The 22,500-nt window shown below is 33.9% G+C and overlaps 2 protein-coding genes across 5 annotated transcripts in view; one reads left to right on the top strand and one right to left on the bottom strand.

Moving 5' to 3' along the window:
• Positions 1-1,399, top strand: part of LOC145284455 (uncharacterized) — a 235,522-nt gene extending 234,123 nt beyond the window's left edge. For all 4 annotated transcript variants that reach the window (XR_013868830.1, XR_013868829.1, XR_013868831.1 and 1 more), the window contains one exon: positions 860-1,399. Coding sequence is in view for 1 of the 4 variants with exons in the window: in XM_080133281.1 (XP_079989407.1) it covers positions 860-946 (87 nt within the window). In the remaining 3 variants the exon portion in view is untranslated. The remainder of the gene's footprint in view (positions 1-859) is intronic.
• The window catches only part of LOC145284453 (uncharacterized), a 1,345,403-nt gene that overhangs the window by 141,015 nt on the left and 1,181,888 nt on the right, over positions 1-22,500 (bottom strand). The window contains exon 15 of the mRNA XM_080133278.1: positions 13,867-14,064. Within this exon, the coding sequence (XP_079989404.1) occupies positions 13,867-14,064 (198 nt within the window). The remainder of the gene's footprint in view (positions 1-13,866; positions 14,065-22,500) is intronic.

Here is a 22,500-nt window from a genome sequence, read left to right as displayed (position 1 = left end):
CACACTTGGGTGCCATCAGCTAGAATCAAAACCAAAACATACAACTCCCCACGCTCGTTCCTTAGCCACGCCAATTATATATATATATATATATATATATATATGATTGTTTGTCTGTGGAATTTATTATATATATATATATAAATCAAGTTTTGAACATAGATGTCATCAGAACATTATGAAAATAACTAGGAGGTGACAATGGTTAAGGGATTAATGAATGACATGGACTGAAAACCTGATTTTACCAAGTTCGAATCCAGTTCGTTCCACAGAAACACTTTCATTAAACCCAAACTTGACCTTGTTTCTAACTGCCTGAAAGGAAATAATTAAAATAAGAATTACCAGATAAAATCTAAGATAGGAACATGATTGCATTCATATAGCATTCACCACATGTAATGATTATTATTGTAATAACCATACATACCACACATGGCATGGAGGAGTCATTTTAGTGTTCAATTGACAAGATTATATTTTTATCCCAATATAGAACGCCCCCTCTCCTACCTTTTTTTTTTTTTTTTTTTTCGTACAAGAAGGATATGGAGTTTCGTTATAAACTGACATTGTATCAAACTGTGTAACTGGGGGTGGGAGTAAATAAATAAGCCAGTTTTTACTTAAAATTAGCCTCATTTACTCCTATAACGTGATGGTGGTCAGTTGTAAAACAAAAAATGCATGCTGTCATATAGTACCTAGATGGAATCGTCTGTTGATCCGATAAAACAAATAAGAACCAATAAGATCTAGTGAGACTTGTAAGCTCAAACTAGCGATTGCTAAATTATTCTGTTCACCTTGTATCTTTTGTTTAGTAAACCTTTTTTTTTGTTTTGTTTTTTTACAGAGGAGTCACCACTTATCAAGCCCCGCAAGGCACTCGAGGATAAAGATTAATGAATGTACAGTGTTCACCGAGAAAACAACGTTGTAATCGTCAGATGTGCAAATTGGATAGAAAAATGGATTATTTCTTTTCTATCCTTCAATAGTTGTTGGTACTTTCACCCATTATTTTCTATGGTGATGTAACGCGTGCAAATAAATAAAATGAAGATGTTTGTAACTGAAATCTACCCCCCCATCACAGTGTTCAATGCATAAATCGAAAACAAGATCTCTCTCTCTCTCTCTCTCTCTCTCTCTCTCTCTCTCATTTTCTTTTTATCTTTCTCCAAACAACGGGTCTCGTCTGCATCAGTTGTGTTTGAGTTAGCCTCGTTTTGGCTGATGACACATGCACCGTGTCATTTCACTATAATTTTGCTGACGATCGCATTGCAAATTCAATAGTAATGGAACGATTCCAATATTTTTACCTGTTCCGATACAATTACTGATTCTGATTCTTAAATCGCCTAAAGTAGAATTTTTTTTTTTTTGGGGGGGGGGGATAGTCCTCATTTACTTTAAATGTAGATAAAAATTTCTTTTTGACAAACTTTTACCATTTCCTTGATATATTTTTGATAACCTGATTGTGAGTTTTTCATCTCTATTTTTCACTTTACTTTTTTCTTATTTGCCCAATCATTTTTTCCTGGTGCCATTTTTACCCAAATTCGTTATTATGATTTTATAAATTTTAGTTTTATTCGTAATTTAAAAACAATAAAGATACGTATGAATTTTATCATTTAGTACCAGCAATGGAAAAGTAAGTTAAAAAAAAAAATTTGAAAGAATCGTTTTTAGAATAAAAAATAATGCTAAAATTTTTCCGATTCCAATATCCCGAGATGCTCTGCTTTTTTCGATTCTTGCTTCTGGTTAATCACTGCAACACTACAATTTACTATGTTTTACATATATATATATATATATATATATATATATATATATATATATATATATATATATATACTAGCAAAAGTACCAGTCATTGACTGGGTTCAAAAACAGCTTACACAAAATGGACTCTGATTTATGAAAGTATGATAGGTTATGAAAAGGAAGAGTTGTAAAGAGATAGCTTCAAATTTGGGGGTATCAAAACCAAAGCAAAATATGATGAAAGTAAAAATAAAATAGATAAACCCTATAATTTATTATACCATACCTGTTCACACAAACACTTATCACAATATTCTGTGGATCTATATTAAAAAACCTTGTTAAACTTTGTAACATGTTTCCATTCTATGGAGGTCAAGCACGAACAAACACACCATAATTTTATTATACCATATTTCTTCAAACTGAAACATAATTATCAAAGCATACTTGCGCAGATAGATATGAAAAGTCTTTATTAAAGTTTGTGCCTATTTTCATTCTATGGAGGCCAGGTGCGAACGCAGACCCCACAATTTTATTATTACTATCCCTATTTAAGTTAAAACATACTTATCAAAGTATAATTATGTACATCTATATCAAAAACACTTGTAAACTTTTTTATAAATTTTTTAATTTTTTATTTCCATACTTTGTGGACCAGGCGCATATGCAGACCCCACAATTTAACTGAATCATCATTATGCCAGATCAAACATACCCATTCCTGTGTCTCGATACATCTTCAATCATTATATGTGGTCAGTTTTCTATAATAGTCAACCATATAGGAGCCTATTCGTGACCAGATACACACACACAGAAGTTCAGCTTTATACATTATTTATATATCTTTAAAAGTGTCTGTCTGTGTACATTTCCCTACACAATAATTCTGTCAATTTTTAGTCTACAGACTCGAAATTTGATATACAGGGTAGTGAGATTTGGGAAAATCTTTGTAATTCGTTTTCGGTCAGAAATTTGGCTGTTAAGGGGTCATAGTTCAACGATTTGACCTTTGAGAACTCTACCAAACTCCTCCACCAATTTTGGGTATAAACAATTGAAATTTTAAATATAGGTTCCTTGGACATGGATCTAACTTAATAACTTGATTTGACCCCAAAACAATAAATGTTAAGGGGTCATAATAGGGATCAAAGTTAAAAAAATATTTGACCTCTGTGGTTGCTACCAAATTATTCAGACAATTTCTGGTCTAAACATTTCAAATTTTACATAAAGGGTATTCAGAGATAGGGCAAGCTTTTTAATCGGTTTGGGTTGAAAATTTCAGCTACCAATATATAAATGTATGTATGTATGTATGTATGTTTGCATCTTTGCCTAAAACTTTCGACAGAGGCGGCAAATTTTCACAAGATCAGTATCGTTTTGAAGCTCGACCCTTCAGACGACAAATACCGAAAAATTGGCTTTCTTCACCCTCAACTGGTCACTTTTCTACAGGGAGGGGTCGCTTTTTTCACCGATATTTTCGAAAGTCATCCCCTCTTTTCGATTGTCTAGCCTTAATTTAAACCTATGTCACTTCCGGTTTCGCGGTGGTCGTGACAGCAAAGACGTCACGTTTTTTTCCCATTCTTTTCCTCCTTCACGGTACGGGTTCGAGCCTGCCTTCCTACTAACACTTTTTTTTGTTTGTTTTTTGCTCAACACACACCTCCAAACACCTGGGCAATACTGGACTGAAATGCTAGTGTATATATATATATATATATACATATACATACATACACACGCATATACATGATATGTATATATGTACACACACATATATATATACTGGCTGTACCCTTCCATGCATTGCTGTGGCTCAATTTGGCAAAATGGAAAACAATCTCAACATGTGAAAATGCATGTAAACCACACAATTGTAAAGATTGTCCTCAAGCTTTGTTGATGGTGATCGCAAACGACAATTGAATTGAGAATTTGCAATCTCCTAAATTGAAATGACATATCCGGTGAAATCATGGAAAGCGTGGAATGAGGACATCTTCATTTTTGAAAGGTCCTCTCAAGATTGTCACTTCTATTATGTTGTTCATTAATTTTTTAATGCGAGCCATGTGCCATTACAAAGCTTGGGTTGGTTTATATTTTGCAACATAATTGGTACACTAATTTTCAATTGCAGTACATGCGGTGGCATCACTGGGAAATGTACTTGCAATAACCCTTATCCCTGAGTGGCTTCCGGGCCTTGATAAGTGGTGATCACTATGTAAAAAAAAAAAAAAAAAAAATCTAGTGAATTCAAAAATTTGGTTGAATAATTAACCACTTCATCTTCTTTCACAACAGTGTCGACGGACTTGTATGTGATTACCTCACTTGGAATTTTAAGCTGAATAATGTTATGCTCATAGATGTCTTTGATTTGAGCTGCAAGAATAGTTTGTTCACTCAGCCAAGTGGAATGCTTATAGTTAATTTGAATATCTGGAAAAACCTTTTTTACCAACACTTCTTTTGATGTAACTAAATTGCAGAAGTTATGAGGCAACAAAATTCGCTCTTAACTTGAATCAGCCGACACTTTTCCGGTCTCATTTTCCAACAATTGATGCAAAAATATCTCTGCGGATTTATCATTCTGCAACTGGACATGCATATTTTGAGTTAAGTTTCATGTCTTCACATGACGCACAAAAGTAGAATACTTTAGGCAAGCATTTATTTCATCTGTTGGTGTTGATTGAGGAATTACAGGTAACGTTTGTCTGAAATCTCCTGCAAGCAATACTACTGTATTTCTAAATGATCTGATATTACCACGCAAATCTTGCAAGGATCTATCATGAGCCGCAAGTGAATTTTTATGTGCTATTGTTTTTTTTTTAATTCCATTTTCACCCCAAATAAGGCACAGTACCACTTTGATGTAAGGGACATAAGTTGCAGGGATACTTTATAGGGAGTCGAGCAGCAAGATGTCTGTTCACATTACGCTTGAACTTCTGCATGTCAGTACAGTTGGGAAAACAGGAACCTGGAAGGAAGTTCCAGAGTCTCACAGTTCTGGGGAAGAAACTATTAGGATAGGCCTTCTTACATCTAAGGATCTACTGTGTTTGCTACTTGTAGAGTTTGTCAGGGGTTTTTACATTGAGGGGGTACAAGGGCTTGTAGTTCATTAAAGCATCCACCATTAAAATACTTGTAGAATAGGTAGAGTGATGCAACATTTTATTGATGGGACAGAGGTTGAAGCTTGGTAGTTCAGGACTTATCAGGTTAGCAACTCTCTTTTGAACACTGTCCAGGAGTGAGAGACTAGTAGCAGGTACAGCAGCCTAAATGTGACAACAATACTCCATACATGGGCGAATGGTGACCTTGTAGATGTACAGGATACTTTCAGCATAAGTAACATTCTAGCATGGTAAAAAGAGCCTAACTCCACCACAGCGTCTCTGGCAATGCTCTCAATGTATCTGTTCCAACTCATGTTCCCTGTGAACGTTAAGCCGAGGAGTTTGAAAGAAGTACTTTCAGGTAATGTATCTTTAGCCATAGCTATTAATGGTTGAGAAGGCGTGTTGTAATTATTGAAGGAAACAAGTTTAGTCTTGGCAGCATTTAATGTGACCATCCATTTTCGTCCCTATTCCACTATAGATTGGAGGTCTTCCTCTAGTGTTTCTGCCATTTCCTTAGATATGTGTTCATTTGTTTTTCCCTCGTGCCTGTTATAGAGCATGGTGTAATCAGCAAATATACCCATCTCAGAGACAATTTTATCAGGGAAGTCATTTATGAATATTAGGACTAATAAAGATCCAAGGATCGACCCCTGAGGTACACCCGCATTAATATCATATTGTTTAGATGTACGGCTGTTGAGGACAACCTGGATTTTTCTCTTATTTAAGAAGGATTTAATTATGTTAAGTATTTGTCCAGTGATACCGTACGATTTGATTTTCCTGAGAAGACCATCGTGCCATACCCTGTCACAAAAGCCTAAGATATATCTAGGGCTACTGCTCTACCTTCCCCTGCTTTGACTTGTGTATGATATATACGTTCAGAGATTAAAGTTAGGACATCTGCTTTAGAACGGGTTTGTCTAAATTCATATTGTTGGTTGGTCAGAAGTTTAGCAACTGTAAGGTGATGGACTAGAACTTGGTTAATTATGGACTCAAATATTTTAGCAAAAAGCAGGAGGAGTCTAATGGGGTGATAATTTTATGGGTCAGTTCTTTTCTTGTAAACTGGTACTACAGAAGCAGTTTTCCAGCAGTCAGGAAAGCAAGATTGGTTAAGGCATTTGTTGTAAAGTTTGGAGAGGACTGGAGCAACCTCAGCGGAGCATTTGTTTAATAGCACAACCGGGATGAGATCAGGTCCACATGCTTTTGAGATGTCTAGATTTTTATGATATCATGCACCTGAGAAGGGGTGATTTTTAGATCATCCGGTGTGGCATTAGTCTGCAAAGGAAAGTCAGGGAGAGAGTCGTTTGCTAGGTCCAACATGGAGTTTGAGGCAAACTAATTGGCAAGCACGTTAGCCTTCTCGGTTGCCGTGTAAACAATCTCATGATTGTTGGATAGTGGGGAAATTGTTGATTGCCTATTATTTACTACACTGTTGTAGATTTTCCAGAAATCACAGGTTCTTAATTTCTGTGCTTCAATGCATTTTCTGGTGGTTTCAGTATATTCTCTCTTAGCTGTCACTATTTCTTTCTTACAATTACTTCTATATACTTTTATCTGTTTGTACTGGACTTATGTCAGTTAAATCTGTGGTATGCATGCTGCCTTTGTGCAATGGCAGCTGCACAAGTACAAGTAAACCATTGATGAAAGTGGGGTCTACTATAGAATTTCCACATGGGAACATGTGCTTTAATTGTTGTTTGGAACCATTCAATGGTCTCATTTGTGCACTGATCAGCGGGAATTCATTCCAAACAATAAGTTTGCATTTCTGCAATATTTTTCCCATAACTTTCTATTTTGACTGTAAGTAATTTAGGTGACTAAAATAGGATTCATCCATGGTTTGACAATTTTAAGTGACTAAAACAAGATTTTTCCATATTTTGACAATTCCTTATTTTGGTTTTGCTTAAATTTATTTCAATTTATTTATTTTCAGATCATCAAAATGAAATTTCAAGTTGAAAAAAAAAATGTGCATTTTCGAAACCTACTTAAATAGTTGTTAGTCCTATTTTACTTAAAAGAAAATGTAGATTTAAAAAACGGCAAAAACTTAGTTGCCAACCTAATACATAATTGAAGTAAATTTGAAGAAAAAGCGGAAATTTTTTAAATATGCATTGTATTTATCAATTGTCATTTTTCAAACATTCATTGAAATCGAAATCTTCATTTTAATTTATAGTTTTTTTTTTTTTAATCATGACGCACAGGTCTGTACTAAGTGGGAGATGATCGATCACCTGAATTCTTAAATACAGGGCATATGATGAGATTTTAGGGATGGGAATTGTGTCTGAGTGGCAGATTCGTATAAAAACGATACTCAACAAATAAAAGTATTTCTAGGTTTAAAACTCTTTCTGATATATATAGTAACAGGGAGACCCGACGTTGCCTGGGATTGAATGATGATCAACTAATGTTTCACACCCCCAAATTTTTTATTGTCATTGAAATCGGCGGATAACCCATTTTTCAATCGAATCGACTTGTGTAATAAAAAAAACTTCTCAAATGCACTTATGATATTAGGTGTTAACTTTGGTCAAAATCGCCTGTTCCTTCTTCCACCAGATTATTTCGATTATTGATTATCAATATTTATCAAGGGCATTCTGATATAAAACCTATTTACTAACACTGTCTGGCATATAAAGTATCTTTGTATGAAACTTCATAAAAATCGGCCCAGCCATTTTGGTGTCCATAGGGAACAACCTTTCACACACACAAAGTTCCTTTTATATAATAGTAGAGACAGACACCCCCCTGCTATGAGCGGGAAGTTAACACAAGTTGTACTCTTGTATGGCTGTGAGACACGGTCGACGCCAAACCATCACAATGAAATGATTCTTACTGTAGCATATCGGATAGAAAGAATAGCTGGTCTCGTTCTAGAGGCCGCCATGTGGAAGTACGTTGCACAAGTTCGAATCTTGCCTATTTCGTAGCACTACTGCCACTTGTTCTGCCTCTCCTGTAAATAGCCGATTCTAGAAAGAACTGTGGGAGCTAATGTCAACAACAGAATCGAGTTATGTAAAAGTCATACCATGCAGATTCATAGAGATTCTCAGATTTACGTTCTTTAAACTGAATTTAAATTCATCCTATGTAACAACCCGAATGGATTACATGTTGAGTTGTATGAGATTTGGTTTTGGTTTGTGAAAATAATTAACAATAGCATGTAACCTAAATTCCGCGGTGATAAACGATGCAAATAACAATTCCTTATTTTAATTTGAGAATGGAATTGGTAGTAACAACTAACCTAAATTCCTGATTGGCAGATTAAAAAATCAACAAAAAATATAGGTGAATGTAGTTTATAAGCTCCGCTTGCCAACAAAGGTGGTTCATAATAACTAATCTAAATCCATAATTGATAAAATGAAAACGATCAAATATTTGAGCTTCATTTCGGAATTGGATTAGGATATTACTCTAACCTAAATCACTGGTTGGTGAATATAAATCAACATAGGCGCGTTTGGTTTTACGGCATATCAACCCTATTCAAATTATTTTATGCTAAAGCTAGTCATTTTTGTAACGATTTTATGTTTCATACTTTTAACATCTTCAAATATTGGTTCCATTGTTTTACGGCATATCAACTATTTTCAGATTATTTTACACCGAATCAAATCATTATGATAATGGTTTTTGTGCTTCAAGCTCTTAGTGCTTTTATTTAAATAAAATTTAAAAATGCCTGGTTTCTTTAACGCTATTGTATATGTGATTTCAATAATTATTCAATTAATAAATAAATTACGTATAAAATACGTTTGTAAGCCAAATTACAACGCAATATTACAAAAATAAACAAATATTTATTTGTTTAAATTTTAAACAAACAAATGAATATTTGTTTGTTTTCATAACGTTGCGTAGTAATTTGGCTTACAAACGCATTTTATTTTAAAATTCAATCAACGCTTCTATCACGGAAAACACAACTCTAACTATTCAGTTAATAGTAAATAAAAAAAATAATTTAATGTGTATTTATCAAAGTTACAGTGGCGCGTGAAATACATACACACGTTAAATTGTTCAATAATTTTACTAAAATAGAGATTTTAACAAGAATAAATACTTTGTTGTCTTATTTAAACACTATTTTAGATGAATGGAGAACCAGGAAACTTGCAGGAAAGTGCTCGACTGAGCTCCAGTCTCTGGTTCATCCTTTTTAGACATTCGCAGCAAGAACTCTTATTACCACAACTAAAAATAATCTTCCTTGCTTCTCTCTTGTGTCTAACATCAAAGAGAATTTCTATGATAAAGCTTGTTTCCAAGAATTTCTAATATGTGGAACACGTTACTATAGGATTGCTTCCAGCGGACTACAAGATGGTTGTCTTCAAATCTAATGTTAACAAATATTTTCCATAAACCATAAATCGTTACATTTTGTTCACTATTTTGAGTCCTGTGATAAGTCTTCCATTATTCAACCAACAATTTTTCCATTGCATCAATCGGTATCCTCGAGTGACTTTTAGCTTTGATAACTGATGAGCCATTAGTAAAAAAAACAAAAAAAAAAACGGTGTTTATGTAAAAAGTAATTACTTATTATGGTTTTTGCCAAAGATTTCCTAAAATGTTTAGTTTTTATGACCGGAGACAAGCAGTATTTTTATCTTGATTTTTTTATTTTTTTATTTTGAACATCCTCGAGTTCATAGTATTTGCCCCTCCGCTTCTCAAGTCTCCTATGTACTCTTTTGAAAGATATGTGTGTATGTACATGTGTGTTAACTTAGAGTGAGAGCTGAGACGAGTAAGAAGACTAAATTTCTGGAAAACTTCAAGCGTGAAATAGTTACAGATATGTCTCTATTTTCTTTTCTTCAAATGAGTTTTTTTAATTTCCCAGAGGAATCATTTTGAAGAGATATTCGAAATGTCAGGCAAAATAAATAATTTCTGATTCTTTTTTTTCTTTTTAATCTTTTTATGGAAAGCGCTCCAGACAAAGCATGAAGCTAATTGATTTAAACAGCTAAAAAGAATGAAAGAAGATTTTCACAAAGACAAGAGATGCCTATTAACCGTAGTCTAGGCGACCAAGGCTATAGGTAGGAGGAAAACAGTCAGTAAGCCAAAAATCCCACAAGCTTGTAGTTCTTGAAAATAAGCTGCTGGAATAGGAAGCTGTATTACACTAAGGTATCAAAACAGTGACTTGATGAAGACCACTAGACGAATAAGTTAAAGGAGCTGAAACAAAGGAGGCAGGGAATAGATCAGACAATTCCGAAAAATACATGCCATATTTGAAGAAAAAACTGAGACTAGCAACATCACGTCTGATAAAAACAAATAAAAAATTCACGTTAAACAAGGGCAACGTCTAAAAATATATTTTAAAATGTGAAATTTCTTTAACAGACCCTCATGAAAAACGAATGTGTCTATTCTTATTCCCAGTATGAGCTCATCAACGTTTGCTCCTCTAAGGCTTTTTTCCTATATCTTTTTATCATAGCAAAATGCATGCTCAAATACACCTTGTCCAGAATAAACAATACATTAATATAAAGTAATCTATTATAGAAAACTGTCTGTCTCCATTTTTTCAAAGGTCATCTCCTCTGAAACACAAGGGCGCGAGAAGTGTCAAATGAGTGCATATTTTGTGAACCGTTGTTTTATATATAAATCAAAGTAATCTTTCTTGCCTGTCTGTCTGTCTCTGAGAGGAACAGTCTCGACCAAACTACTCTATCAGTTTTTGATCTACAGACTTGAAATTTGATATATAGGGGATTTGAACCTGTGGAACAAATTCCATTTGGTTTTTAGCCAGTAAAAATAGCTGTTATGGAGTCAAAATTTAAAAAAAAAAAAAATTGGAATTTGGCAGACATAAATCGACTTAAAGTGCTCTTGTACGTATGTGAAAACATACATTCATATGTTAGTCGATTCGCTTTTAACTATTTTTCATCCGTCTGATGATAGATCAAAAGCTAATGACTAAGACTGCAGTGTTAAATGTTTCGGTTTCGATTCTAGCTGATGACACTCAAGTCATATTTTCTTCTTTTTTTTTTTTTAAAGACTTTTGAAATCACTATTATATATTGGGTACAATATACAATAGAAAATTGGCTCTATAATAATACATACGAAATCTGTATGAATTAAAATATCATATTTAAGAGTATTTTATGACAAGGCAATGCCAGACAGCCTGCTAATGACATATATAAAAAGAAAGATAAAGCAAAGGACAAGATACAAAAACAAAACCTTAAGATGCTCAGTCTAATCCACTAACATATGAGTTATATACAGCAGGTTGGTTATTTGACAGCCAAATATTTTGGCCGATAACCGATTAAAAAGATTTTCCAAAATCTCAATACCTCTTATGTCAAATCTCGAGTCTGTAGACTGAAAATTGATAGAGTAGTTTGGTAGTGAAATGTACAGATACACACACAGACAGACAATTTCACTTTTATAAATATACAGATTATTTAAATGTGTCTCCATTGTAAACTAACTCCGAGTGGGATACAATTTTATTTGACAAAATGTAAACAAGAATATATATATATATTTTTTTTGCATTATCATTAAGAGTAGACGATTTTCTCCAAAGAAAACTGAAGAATCCAAATAAAATATTGAGCATGTAGGTCATATGCTAAAGATGAAAATATAAAATAGACATGTTCTTTTATATTATGGACAAATCCTCCCTCCTATAATAAATACGAATATGTATTTACTTTTTATATAAATAAATATATATATCTGTTCCTTAATACAAAAGGTAGCGAGTAAAAACCATGACACACTCCCCTCTAAATGGTAAAGTTTACAAAAAACGAAACATGCCACCTTTCTCACCCTGCTGTCTGGCATACATAGTGCATTACTTAATATAAATCAAAGTTTGATGGTAAGTAATTGTTTTCTCTATTAAATTTTAGTATCTAACTTGGTTTAAAAGTGTTCTTGGTGTGTGTGCAAGTTTGAATGGACATACCCTCTAAATGGTAATGTTTACACACACACACACACACACACACACACAAATATGCTCGTGTTACTCACCGAAAATATATATACCAAAATTCAGAAGAAATTGGTTGATAAAAATACTTTTTTTAAATTTATATATATATATATATATATATATATATATATATACACTAGCATGGGGGCTCGGCCTTGCCCGGGTGTTTGGAGGCATATGCTGAACAAAAAAACAAAAAAAAACAAAAACAAAAAAAACGGTCAATTTTTTAAAACTTTGATCCCTATTATGACCCCATAACATTTTGAGCTCAAATCGAGTTATTAAGTTAGATCCATGTCCAACGAACCTATATCTAAAATTTCAAATGTTTAGACCCAAAATTGTCGGAGGAGTTTGGTAGAGTTCTCAAAAGTCAAATCGTTGAACTTTGACCCCCTTAATCGCCAAATTTCTGGCCGAAATCCGGTCACATCGATTTTCCCAAATCTCAGACAGACACACACACAGACACGTTCACTTTTATAGATATACTAGCATTTCGGCCCGGCGTTGCCCGGGTGTTTGGAGGTATACGTTGAGCAAAAAAAAAAAAAAAAAAAAAGTCAATTTTTTTAAATTTGACCCCTATTATGACCCCTACATTTATTGTTTTGGGCTCAAATCAAGTTATTAAGTTTGATCCATATCCAAGGAACATATATCTAAAAATTTTTGTGTTTAGACCCAAAATTGTCGGAGGAGTTTGGCAGAGTTCTCAAAGGTCAAATAGTTGAACTTTGACCCCTTAACAGTCAAATTTTTGGCCGAAAACCGATCACATCGATTTTCCCAAATCTCAGGACCCTGTATATCAAATTTCGAGTCTGTAGACTAAAAATTGACAGAGTTATTGCGTAGGGAATGTATACAGACACGTTCACTTATATATATATATATATTCCAGGTTAATATTTTTCAGAGGTGAAGCAATCAATGAATTTCTAACAAGGCTGATACAAGAGCAAAGTAGGACAAGATATACTTTTTATTTGTTTTACATGTGCATTAATATGTCGCTACACATTCATGAGCATATTTTGCTTTGCCAGTTACAAGTAACTAGAGACTTCTTCAGGCAATGTTGCAAAAATGCAAAAAGTAGAGTCCATAATGAATAATCCAGAGAGCAGTCACGTGAGAAAATAAAATAAAGTAACCGCGTTTAAATAAGTCAAAAAAAGAAGAAAAGGAAAGAAAGAAAGAAATAAAAAGAAAATAAACAAAAAGGAAACTTGCTTATGTAAAACACACACACACACACACATATATATATATATATGACTACTTCATTTAATCACATAAATTAATATATGAAAGTATAAATTTATACGTAAACTTTAAGTATTTACTTCAACAGTGCTCAATATGTAGGTAGAGCTAGGTAGTAAGTTATAAAATATATATGGCAATTAAGCTACACAGAATATTCTGCGTTTCATCCACGCTAGGATTCATCAGGCATAATCTTATGACTTACTACATATTATATATATATATATATATACACACTTTTTATTTGTTTTACATAAGCAACTTTTTTCATTCTTTCCTTTTCTTTATTCCTTCTCTTTTTTTATTTTTACATTTTCATAGAGATACTCATGCGAACACTGACAAAGAATAATTTTTGACGTTTTTTATGGAGAGTGCATCCTCGTAAACATATATTCTACAAAAACAATTGACATATTTGTCTCATAAGACATTCATCGAATAAATCACCTTTTCTGCTGGAATGATATTTTTATGCAGAATTACTAGAGGATTTCTACATGGGGGAGGATAATAGTAAATAAAGACATAAACCAATGCACATACCTTGTCCAATGTATGGTACGTTTTTGCAGTACCCTCCACTTTGACGCGTGTTTCTTCCAGTTCATCAACAAACGTTTTCAGATGTATTTTAAGGCTTTTGACGATGTCCCTATATCCCGTGGCAGAATCTGTAGAAACTCCTGACTGGGAGAGCATGCACGCCTCCTCCACTAAATCGTTTCCCTTGTCGATGTATGCCTTGGTAAGAAAAAAGAAAAAACACAAGAATAAGAATGGATATATTAGATAGAAAAAAAAAAAAAAAAAACTATTTTTGCTTGTTTTTTTTTTTTTGTTTTGTTCAGATACGCCCAATGAAATTAAAGTAAAATAATAATAATAATAATAATAATTGTTGTGACCCAGCAGGTCACAGATACCTCTAATCTTTCTACTAATACGGTAGTATCTTTAACGTATGTACGTACGCGTGTCACAGTTCCTAGATTATAAATTATTCGATCGGGAGATCCTATTTATTAAAAAGGAGGATAGAAAGTGAAAATTATTAGCATATATTTCAAATACGCTAATTTAATGTTCGTAGTATGTCATCACCTTCTATCCTTCTTTATTTATTTAAATAGGATTTCCCGATCACTGAAGACGCAATGTAAAAAAAAAAAAATTAAATGATGTCACTTTTTACGTAGAACTAAAATATAACTTGTTAGTCTTTTGGCTAGGATACAAGGGTAGTATCTATTCTGTCTAAAGATGGTATAATGATATTATGGGGTTTGCATTCACACCGGGCATTCATACAATGGAAATATATCACAGATTCTTCTAAGGATATTGTAGATAAACTGTAATAATCAGATATATTCTGACCCTACATTAACCAGATTACTTAGATAAATACTTTTACAGTTTTAACAAAAGGGCTACAATAATATTGTGGAGTCTCCATTCATGCTGAACATCCACAAAATGCCCAGCAGCAATATATTGCATATGAAAGATGCTATTGTGGAATTTCCACAGGTCCCGCTAGTAATAACTGGAATCCGAAAAAGGAATAATCAGAGTCCAGCTCAGCCACAAATCCAACAAAATACAGGTCATTGTTGAGATCGCTTTTTCCTCAGTTGCCTGAGATATTGCGTTGATCCTGTGCAATTCTAGGAGATCCACCCTTCCGGAGTTTGTCTCCTCTTTTTGAGAATGGGTTAGTTTATTGCTAATCACTTGAGGCATCCTTATCGGGGAATGCTGATGGGGCTGCCCAGGCATTTTCTTTTCTTGTTCTCCTTTTTTTTTTTTGCAAGAAAGAAGTGCTTTTTTAGGGTGTTGTCTCTTCAAATTCCACTTTCTGATCTTTGTGTTACATCATCCCACTGTGGAAGGGAGATAAATATCGGAGAAAACAGAACGAAACAAAAAAAAAAAGAAAAGAAAAACAAAACAAAAAACAAACATACAAAACAAAGTATCGCATAAACAGACAGTTGAAAACATTTTTTTTAATGTTATAATTAGTGAGCGAAGAGACGCTGTTGATAAAATGTTATAAATAAAAATATTAAGTTACGTAAAAAAGTGTTGGGACGTTAAAGGTCTTCAAAAAGAAAAAAAGGAGGAAATTACTTTTGTCTACTGAAAGACGGATATCTTATACTGCGTACTTCTTCATTAGTAAAAAGGAATTTAAATAGTGCATGTTACCTGTACCAATAGTTGGAATCTATGTTTCAGTAATCCTCCTGTTATACTGCACGTACATGTAAAGATGTTTGTTTGTTTGTTTGTTTTCTTAACTATTTACTGCATAAGTAAATTCAGGATAAAACGCACATGTCCAGAAAGTCCGTTGTATGTTAAAGTCCTTGTTGAAGTTGTCTCCGAAGGAAATTTGTCCCGGCTCAACTGATAAAGATGTTGGTTAGTCACAAAAACAAACAAACACAGCTGGTTTGAGTTCAAGCCTAACCACAGATCGACCATTGGCAGGTCTTAACAACTCGACTAACTGAAACATGGCAGAGAAAGCAAAATAAATATCTATCGCCAGTGTCGAACAACCTGGGAGGAAGTGGATAAATTTAAGGAGTGGGATGGGTGGGTATCTTCTTTTTTAGAACATCCAGGCACGGGTATATGTGCTGTAATAACGATATGAAGCGGCGTCGTCGTCTTCGAGAACCTGTTTCACCTCATCTCTTACCATTCCTAGTTCCCTCGCTGCCATGATCACACTAGGATTCTTATCAGTTCTTATATGATATGTAACTTAATAAAGATAAACGGAAGAGTTTGTGCCTTACCGGGGTTTTCTTATCAAAAACCCTATCAAACTGTAACGGTAATCATCCTTTGAAGGATATATATATATATATATATATATATATATATATATATATATATATATATATATATATATATATATATATATAAGGGAGAGGGTGTCAAGAGAGAAATAGAAATCTCTTTGTGAAAGAATGGACGGATTCTATTCGCAGAGTGCCATTCTGAACCAAAGGCAACCAGAATCAAAAATGGCAGAAGCTGAGTGAAAGTATATGTTAAATTTGAAAACTTTTTAATCCTTACTAAAATATGTAATTTACCGAATTGACAATGGAGGGTGACGAACGAACTAGTTTCAACAGTGCTCCGGAGGTTTCTTTAGATTTTTCCGTCCTCTTACTTAAACTGTTGTCAAAAAAACAAAACAAACAAGGCAAAAAAAAAAAAAAAAAAATCATCTATAGAGTCCTTTTCTTCTTTAAAAAAAAAAAAAAAAAAAAGAAATACCATAATCAGCGAGATGACTGTGGTCAAGTGGTTAACGACATAGACTGACAACCTAGGCGTGCTGTTCAAATATAGTTTGTTTCACAGAAACACTTGGGGATGTTGGCAACCTTCACATGGTCCCTCCCATATTTATTTTATTCTTTTTACAAGGTAGTCACTATTTATCAAGGCCTGAAGGCCACTCGAGGATGAACGTAAGGTGATAATTTAGTAATCGTTAATGGTGTAGATTGAGTAGAATTTGATTATTTAAGGGGATGGCTCAACAAGAACTTGTTTACATTGGGCTTGAATGCTACCATATTGTAGTCGTCTGGGAAGCAGCCTAATGGAACAGTGTTCCACATGTGGGCAATTCTAAGAAAGAAACTTTGTTCATGGAATATGTGTTTAGAATTAGGCATAGATAGAGAGTGGGGGAAATTGTTGATAGTGTTTGTAGCTAGTCGAGTTTTTTTTGTGAAAGTTTGGCAAAGGGGACCATAGATTGGAGCTCAGACGAGCACTTGCCATGTAAATAACAACAGAAATAATTCTAACTAGAAAGATATCTGGGAAACGGATGCCAACAATAATCATCTGATTTATTTAAAATGAATGATGTTTTACAACAGCAACAACAACAGTAATAATAATAATAATAATAATCATCATTATCAGTTTAAAGTCCATTTTACATGCTGGCATGTATTAGCTTTAAAGAATGGCCTTTCAGGCTAACTTATTCTTGTCAGGTATTTATCTCCCTTTTTTTCTCATATATAACTTATTAAATTGCAGAGGGCGTGCGGACAGAAAACTTTTAGTAGCTCTCTGACGGCTTTAGTTTTATTTTTTCGATATACATTATTTGGCCAAGATAGATAATCTTGATAAATTGATACAAAAATATTAACAAGTAACTCAGAGCATTGCAATTCTGGTTTCCAATTATTATTATTTTTTTTTTTTTCAAGTGTCATCAGATTTGAGATTGAGTGGCCGATCTTGTCCAAAAACTGACACTCAAAGAGGAATTGAATAAAATCTAAAAGATAATGTCTTCAACAAATCTAATAGTTGCTATTAACATCATCACTCAAGAAAATCTCATCATAAGAATGTGTGGCGAGAAAATAAAAAAAGAAAAGAAAGAAAAAGAACTAATTATGGCAAGTAGGCTAGACAGAAGCGTTCATATTTTATTTAGTCTGGCAGATTCTTTTGGAGAATGAAACACAAAGGTTTTTGTGTAGCTTACTTACAACAAGTATATTTTTATATTACTACGTAGCTCTTTTTAAAAAAAAATCCTTATCGATTTGATTTGTGATGAGGCATCCTACTGGATTCTGGATATTCACCTGCAATCTCATATATTCTAACCATCCCTTTAAGTGTAATTGCTTGAATCTCTCTCTCTCTCTCGCACTTGGTTCACTGGATATATTTGCCAGGTAGTTTTTGAAATTCTTTTTCATGAATCCAGTTATTGTTATAATTATTGAAATACTAATGTATTCAGCACTGTTTAAATAAATATTGAAACCAAAATCATAAACACAATATATTATTTTATCTAATATATAAAAGTCTGTCTGTCTGTTTGTAGGCCTGTTTGATTCCATATTTTCAAACTCTATATTTTCCGAAACTAAAAGTCGCAGAGTGGCGCTAGGAACCTCAAATAATTGGATTTTTTTATTGACCATTCTTTCATGGGTCTCTAGCCGGTTCAAATAGTTTTTAAATTTTTTAAATAGTTTTTAAAGGATCAAAAATGAAAAAAAAATCGGTATAAATTTTGCACATACATCTTAGTTTATTTTTCATTTTTTTTAGTTCATAAGCATGTCATGTTGGTACAGTGGTAACGTCACCAGCTTTGAATGCTACAGTTTTGATTCTAGCTGATGGCATCAAATACTTTTTTTTTCACTTTTGAAATCACGACTCTGTAATAATGTATAACGAAATCTGAACAAATTAAAATATCATATTTAAGCGTATTTTATGACCAGGCAAAACTGGGTGCCCCCCCCTCTCCCCTCGCTAGTCTAATTTATAAAACTCACTATGTCTGTCTTCAGATTTTCAAACTCTATCTCTTCCGAAATGAAAAGTTGCAGAGCAGCACCAGGGGTCTCAAATGATTGGATTTTTTATGGACTGTTCTTTCATGGGTTTTTAGCCGGTTAAATTAGTTTTTAATGGGTCAATATTGTTATACATTTTGTACATCCATTTTAGTTTATTTTTAATCAGTTCATATGCGTGTCATGTTGGTGCAGTGGTAACGTCACCAGCTTTGAATGCTACAGTTTTGCTTTCGGTTTTGATTCTAGCTGATGGCACCCAAATACTTTTACTTTGAAACCATAACTATAATAATATAGATGAAATCTAAACAAATAAAAATATCATATTCAAACGTATTTTACAACCGAGCAAAGCTGGGTGCTCCCTGCTAATATATAATTATTTATTGTAATAATTATTAAATACTTACAGACAGTAGTGTTTCATCCTTTCGGGAATCATCAGTGCAGGGTGTCATGATTAACACCAGTTGATAAATTCAAACCCGACAACAGAAGCCATCTCTGGCTTCATTAGTAAGGACCCAATCCATTCGGCTACCGTTAACCATGAGAAATGCTGTTGAATTTTTAACATTTATTTTTTAAATACTTTTTAACGTCTGTCAGAGTGATCTAATCATTATATGATGATCTGGGTATACGAGCTAAATTGATCGACTTTTAATTCAACTGAAAGTGCTCAGCGATAAGAAATGAGATTCTCAAAGGGGCTGATATAATTATTTACTATAATAATTATTAAATACCTACAGACACTAGTGTTTCACCCTTTCGGGAATCATCAGTGCAGGGTGTCACGATTTACACCAATCGATAGATTCAAACGTGGCGACAGAAGCCATCTCTGGCTTCATTAGCAGGAACCTAATCCATTCTGATTATATATATATATACATTATATGAATGAAAATTTGGAATTAAATTTATTGTAAATTAAAATTTACAATAAATTTAATTTTTGATGAGGACTACAAAGATTTAAAGTTTTTCCTTATTCCATGGAGTTTAAATGAATGGCTCATATCATTAGAATATATATATATATATATATATATATATATATATATACTAACAAAGATATCCGCGGTTAGTGCAGGACTTTGCTGTACATTCAGGTACCCACTTCGCGGTCACCCTTGTAGTAAGTGGATGTTGTAAGAGCTGCACCAAATATGACCTTAACCTTTAACTTATAACCTTGAAAAATGGTGTGCATCATCCCTAGGTCAGAAACCATCATAATGTCAGGTTTGGTCATGATCGGTCCAGTGGTGTGGCCAGTAAGAGAGTATATATAAATAGACTATGACTTTGATCTTCAACCTTAATCTTGAAAAATGGTATGTACCATCCCTAGGTAAGGGGCCATCATCATGCCAAATTTGGTCATGATCGGCCCAGTTGTGTGGGCTGCAGGAAAGTTGTACACACAGACACACACATGAACACTACTACTTTATTTGTTTTATATAAGCATTAATATGTTGCTACACATTCATGAGCATGTTTCAGTCAGCCAGTTACAAGTAATTAGAGACCTCTTCAGGTCATATTGGTTATACAAAAGTTTAGTCTGTAATTTTGGGTAAGCAATATTGCCTGACGAAGTCTCTAGTTACTTGTAACTAGCTGACAGAAACATACTCATGAATGTGTAACAGCATATTAATGCTTATGTAAAAAAAATAAAAAATATACCTCGCCCTACTTTGGTATTGAGCACTCTTGTATTAACCTCATTGGTTGCATTACCTTTAGAAAATATCAACCTGGAATCATATATATCTATACTATTATATAAAATCATTTTGTGTGTGTGTTTGTTTGTTTTTTTTTTTTTACACAGGAATCACCACATTATCAAGGCCAAGAGGCCACTCAAGGATAAGGGTTAAAGAGTGTACAGTAGAAATTGGACAATATAGTAATCATTAGTAATGAAAATTCGGTAAATTTGATAACTTATATGGAACGGCTCATCAAGAACTTATTTATGTTAGAATTGAACACAACCATATTGTAGTCAGCAAGAAAACGGAAGACAATTCCACGGGCGTGCAGTTCTAAGAAAGAAGCTTTGTTCATGGAATCTACGTTTAGGTTTAGGCACAGATAAAGAGTGGGGGGAATTATTGATAATGTTTTCAGCTAGACGAGTGTTTCTTGTGAAATTTTTGCGAGGGGGGACCATAGATTGAAGCTCAGTCGAACACTTTCCATGAAAGTAACGATACATTAGAGACAAACTCGCAACATCTCTTCTGTGAGATAGAGGTTGCAGGGAAGAGAAAAGGACATCTACGAGGCTACGAAGTCTATTTTGAACTCTATCAAGGCAGGACAAGTCCTTTATAGCAGCTCCTGCCCAGATGTGGCAACATTATTCCATCCTTGGACGTACCTGGCTCTTATATAGATAGAGAATTGCATCAGCAGTGAGATATCTACTGGATCGATAGAAAGATCCCACCATTTTTCCAGCGGCCTTGGCAACAGATTTGATGTACGTGTTCCAGATCAGGAGTAATGGTCAAGCCCAGAAGCTTGTCAAAACTTGAGGCCTCCTGGAGACGAGAGCCATTCACTTCAATTGATGCCAGATGTGGATCAGAATGTTGATGATGTAAAGAGAGAAGCTTGGTTTTAGATGCATTAAAAGTAACCAGCCACTCCTTACCCCATTGTACTACGTGCTCAAAATCAGAGGAGAGAATCAGAAAGAACTTGGTCGTTTACTGTCTTAGATGTGCTACCATAAATGGTAGTGTCATCAGCATAAATGTCTACAAATGATGTAAGGATGTAATTTGGAAGATCATTAATGTAGATCAGGAAAAGAGTTGAGCCCAGGATGAACCCCTGAGGGACACCAGCATTAATACTGTGAGCTTCTGATTTTTGCCCCTCAATTACTACTCTTATGAACCTATCAGAGAGAAATGATTTAATAATTGAGAAGACATTTCCAGCTATACCATAGCTAGAGATCTTGTGAAGTAAACCTTTATGCCATACCCTATCAAAGGCCTTAGATATGTCAAGAGCAATTGCCCTAGAAAGGTAGCCTCCATCGAGAGATTTGCTAATCCTATGAGATATAACTGTAAGCACATCTGCTGTAGATCTAGCAGAACGGAAACCATATTGAGTGTCACTAAGAAGGTTATTTTTGTTGAGATGGTTGACTACTTCTGTATTTAACACAGATTCCAGCAACTTACTCATGACGCATAGAAGACTTATTGGCCTGTACTGAGAGGGGGATGAGCGATCACCTGAATTCTTAAATATAGGGCATACTGATGAACTTTTCCAGGGTGATGGGAAACTATTCTCCTTAAGACAACGTTTAAACAGTTTTGTAAGTATGGGCACTAGTGTGTGTGAGAGAAAGAGAGTTCCTTCTCATAGGTTCCAAAATGGCTGAGCCTACCTTTTGCAAATTTCACAGAAAGCTAATTTACATGCCTGGCAGTGTTTTTAGATATGTTTTGTACAGAAATTCCTCCGATAAGTATATAAAATAAAAAAATCCGATCCTAAAAATAGTCTTTCTTTGTTATAGTTAAAAAAGAATTTTTACAGGGGAATACTTTACATTACACCGGTCAAGGGAGATAATTCTCAGAAAATCATTTCTTCTTAAAAAACAGAACCATTGTCATCTGGCTGTTCAAGCTCGAGTACACTTCATATTTTTATTTTTATTTTTTTTATTAACGAGTTCAATTTATGTTAAAAGAAGAGATAACATTTAAAATTGCCGCAAATATTTTTTTCATTTGCATATTTA

Source organism: Euprymna scolopes, chromosome 9 (genome assembly GCF_053919585.1).
Source record: "Euprymna scolopes isolate OS-2025 chromosome 9, ASM5391958v1, whole genome shotgun sequence".
Taxonomy (NCBI): Eukaryota; Metazoa; Mollusca; class Cephalopoda; order Sepiida; family Sepiolidae; genus Euprymna; species Euprymna scolopes.
Note: the sequence above shows the minus strand (reverse complement) of the source record. Positions and strands in the feature narration are given on the sequence as shown.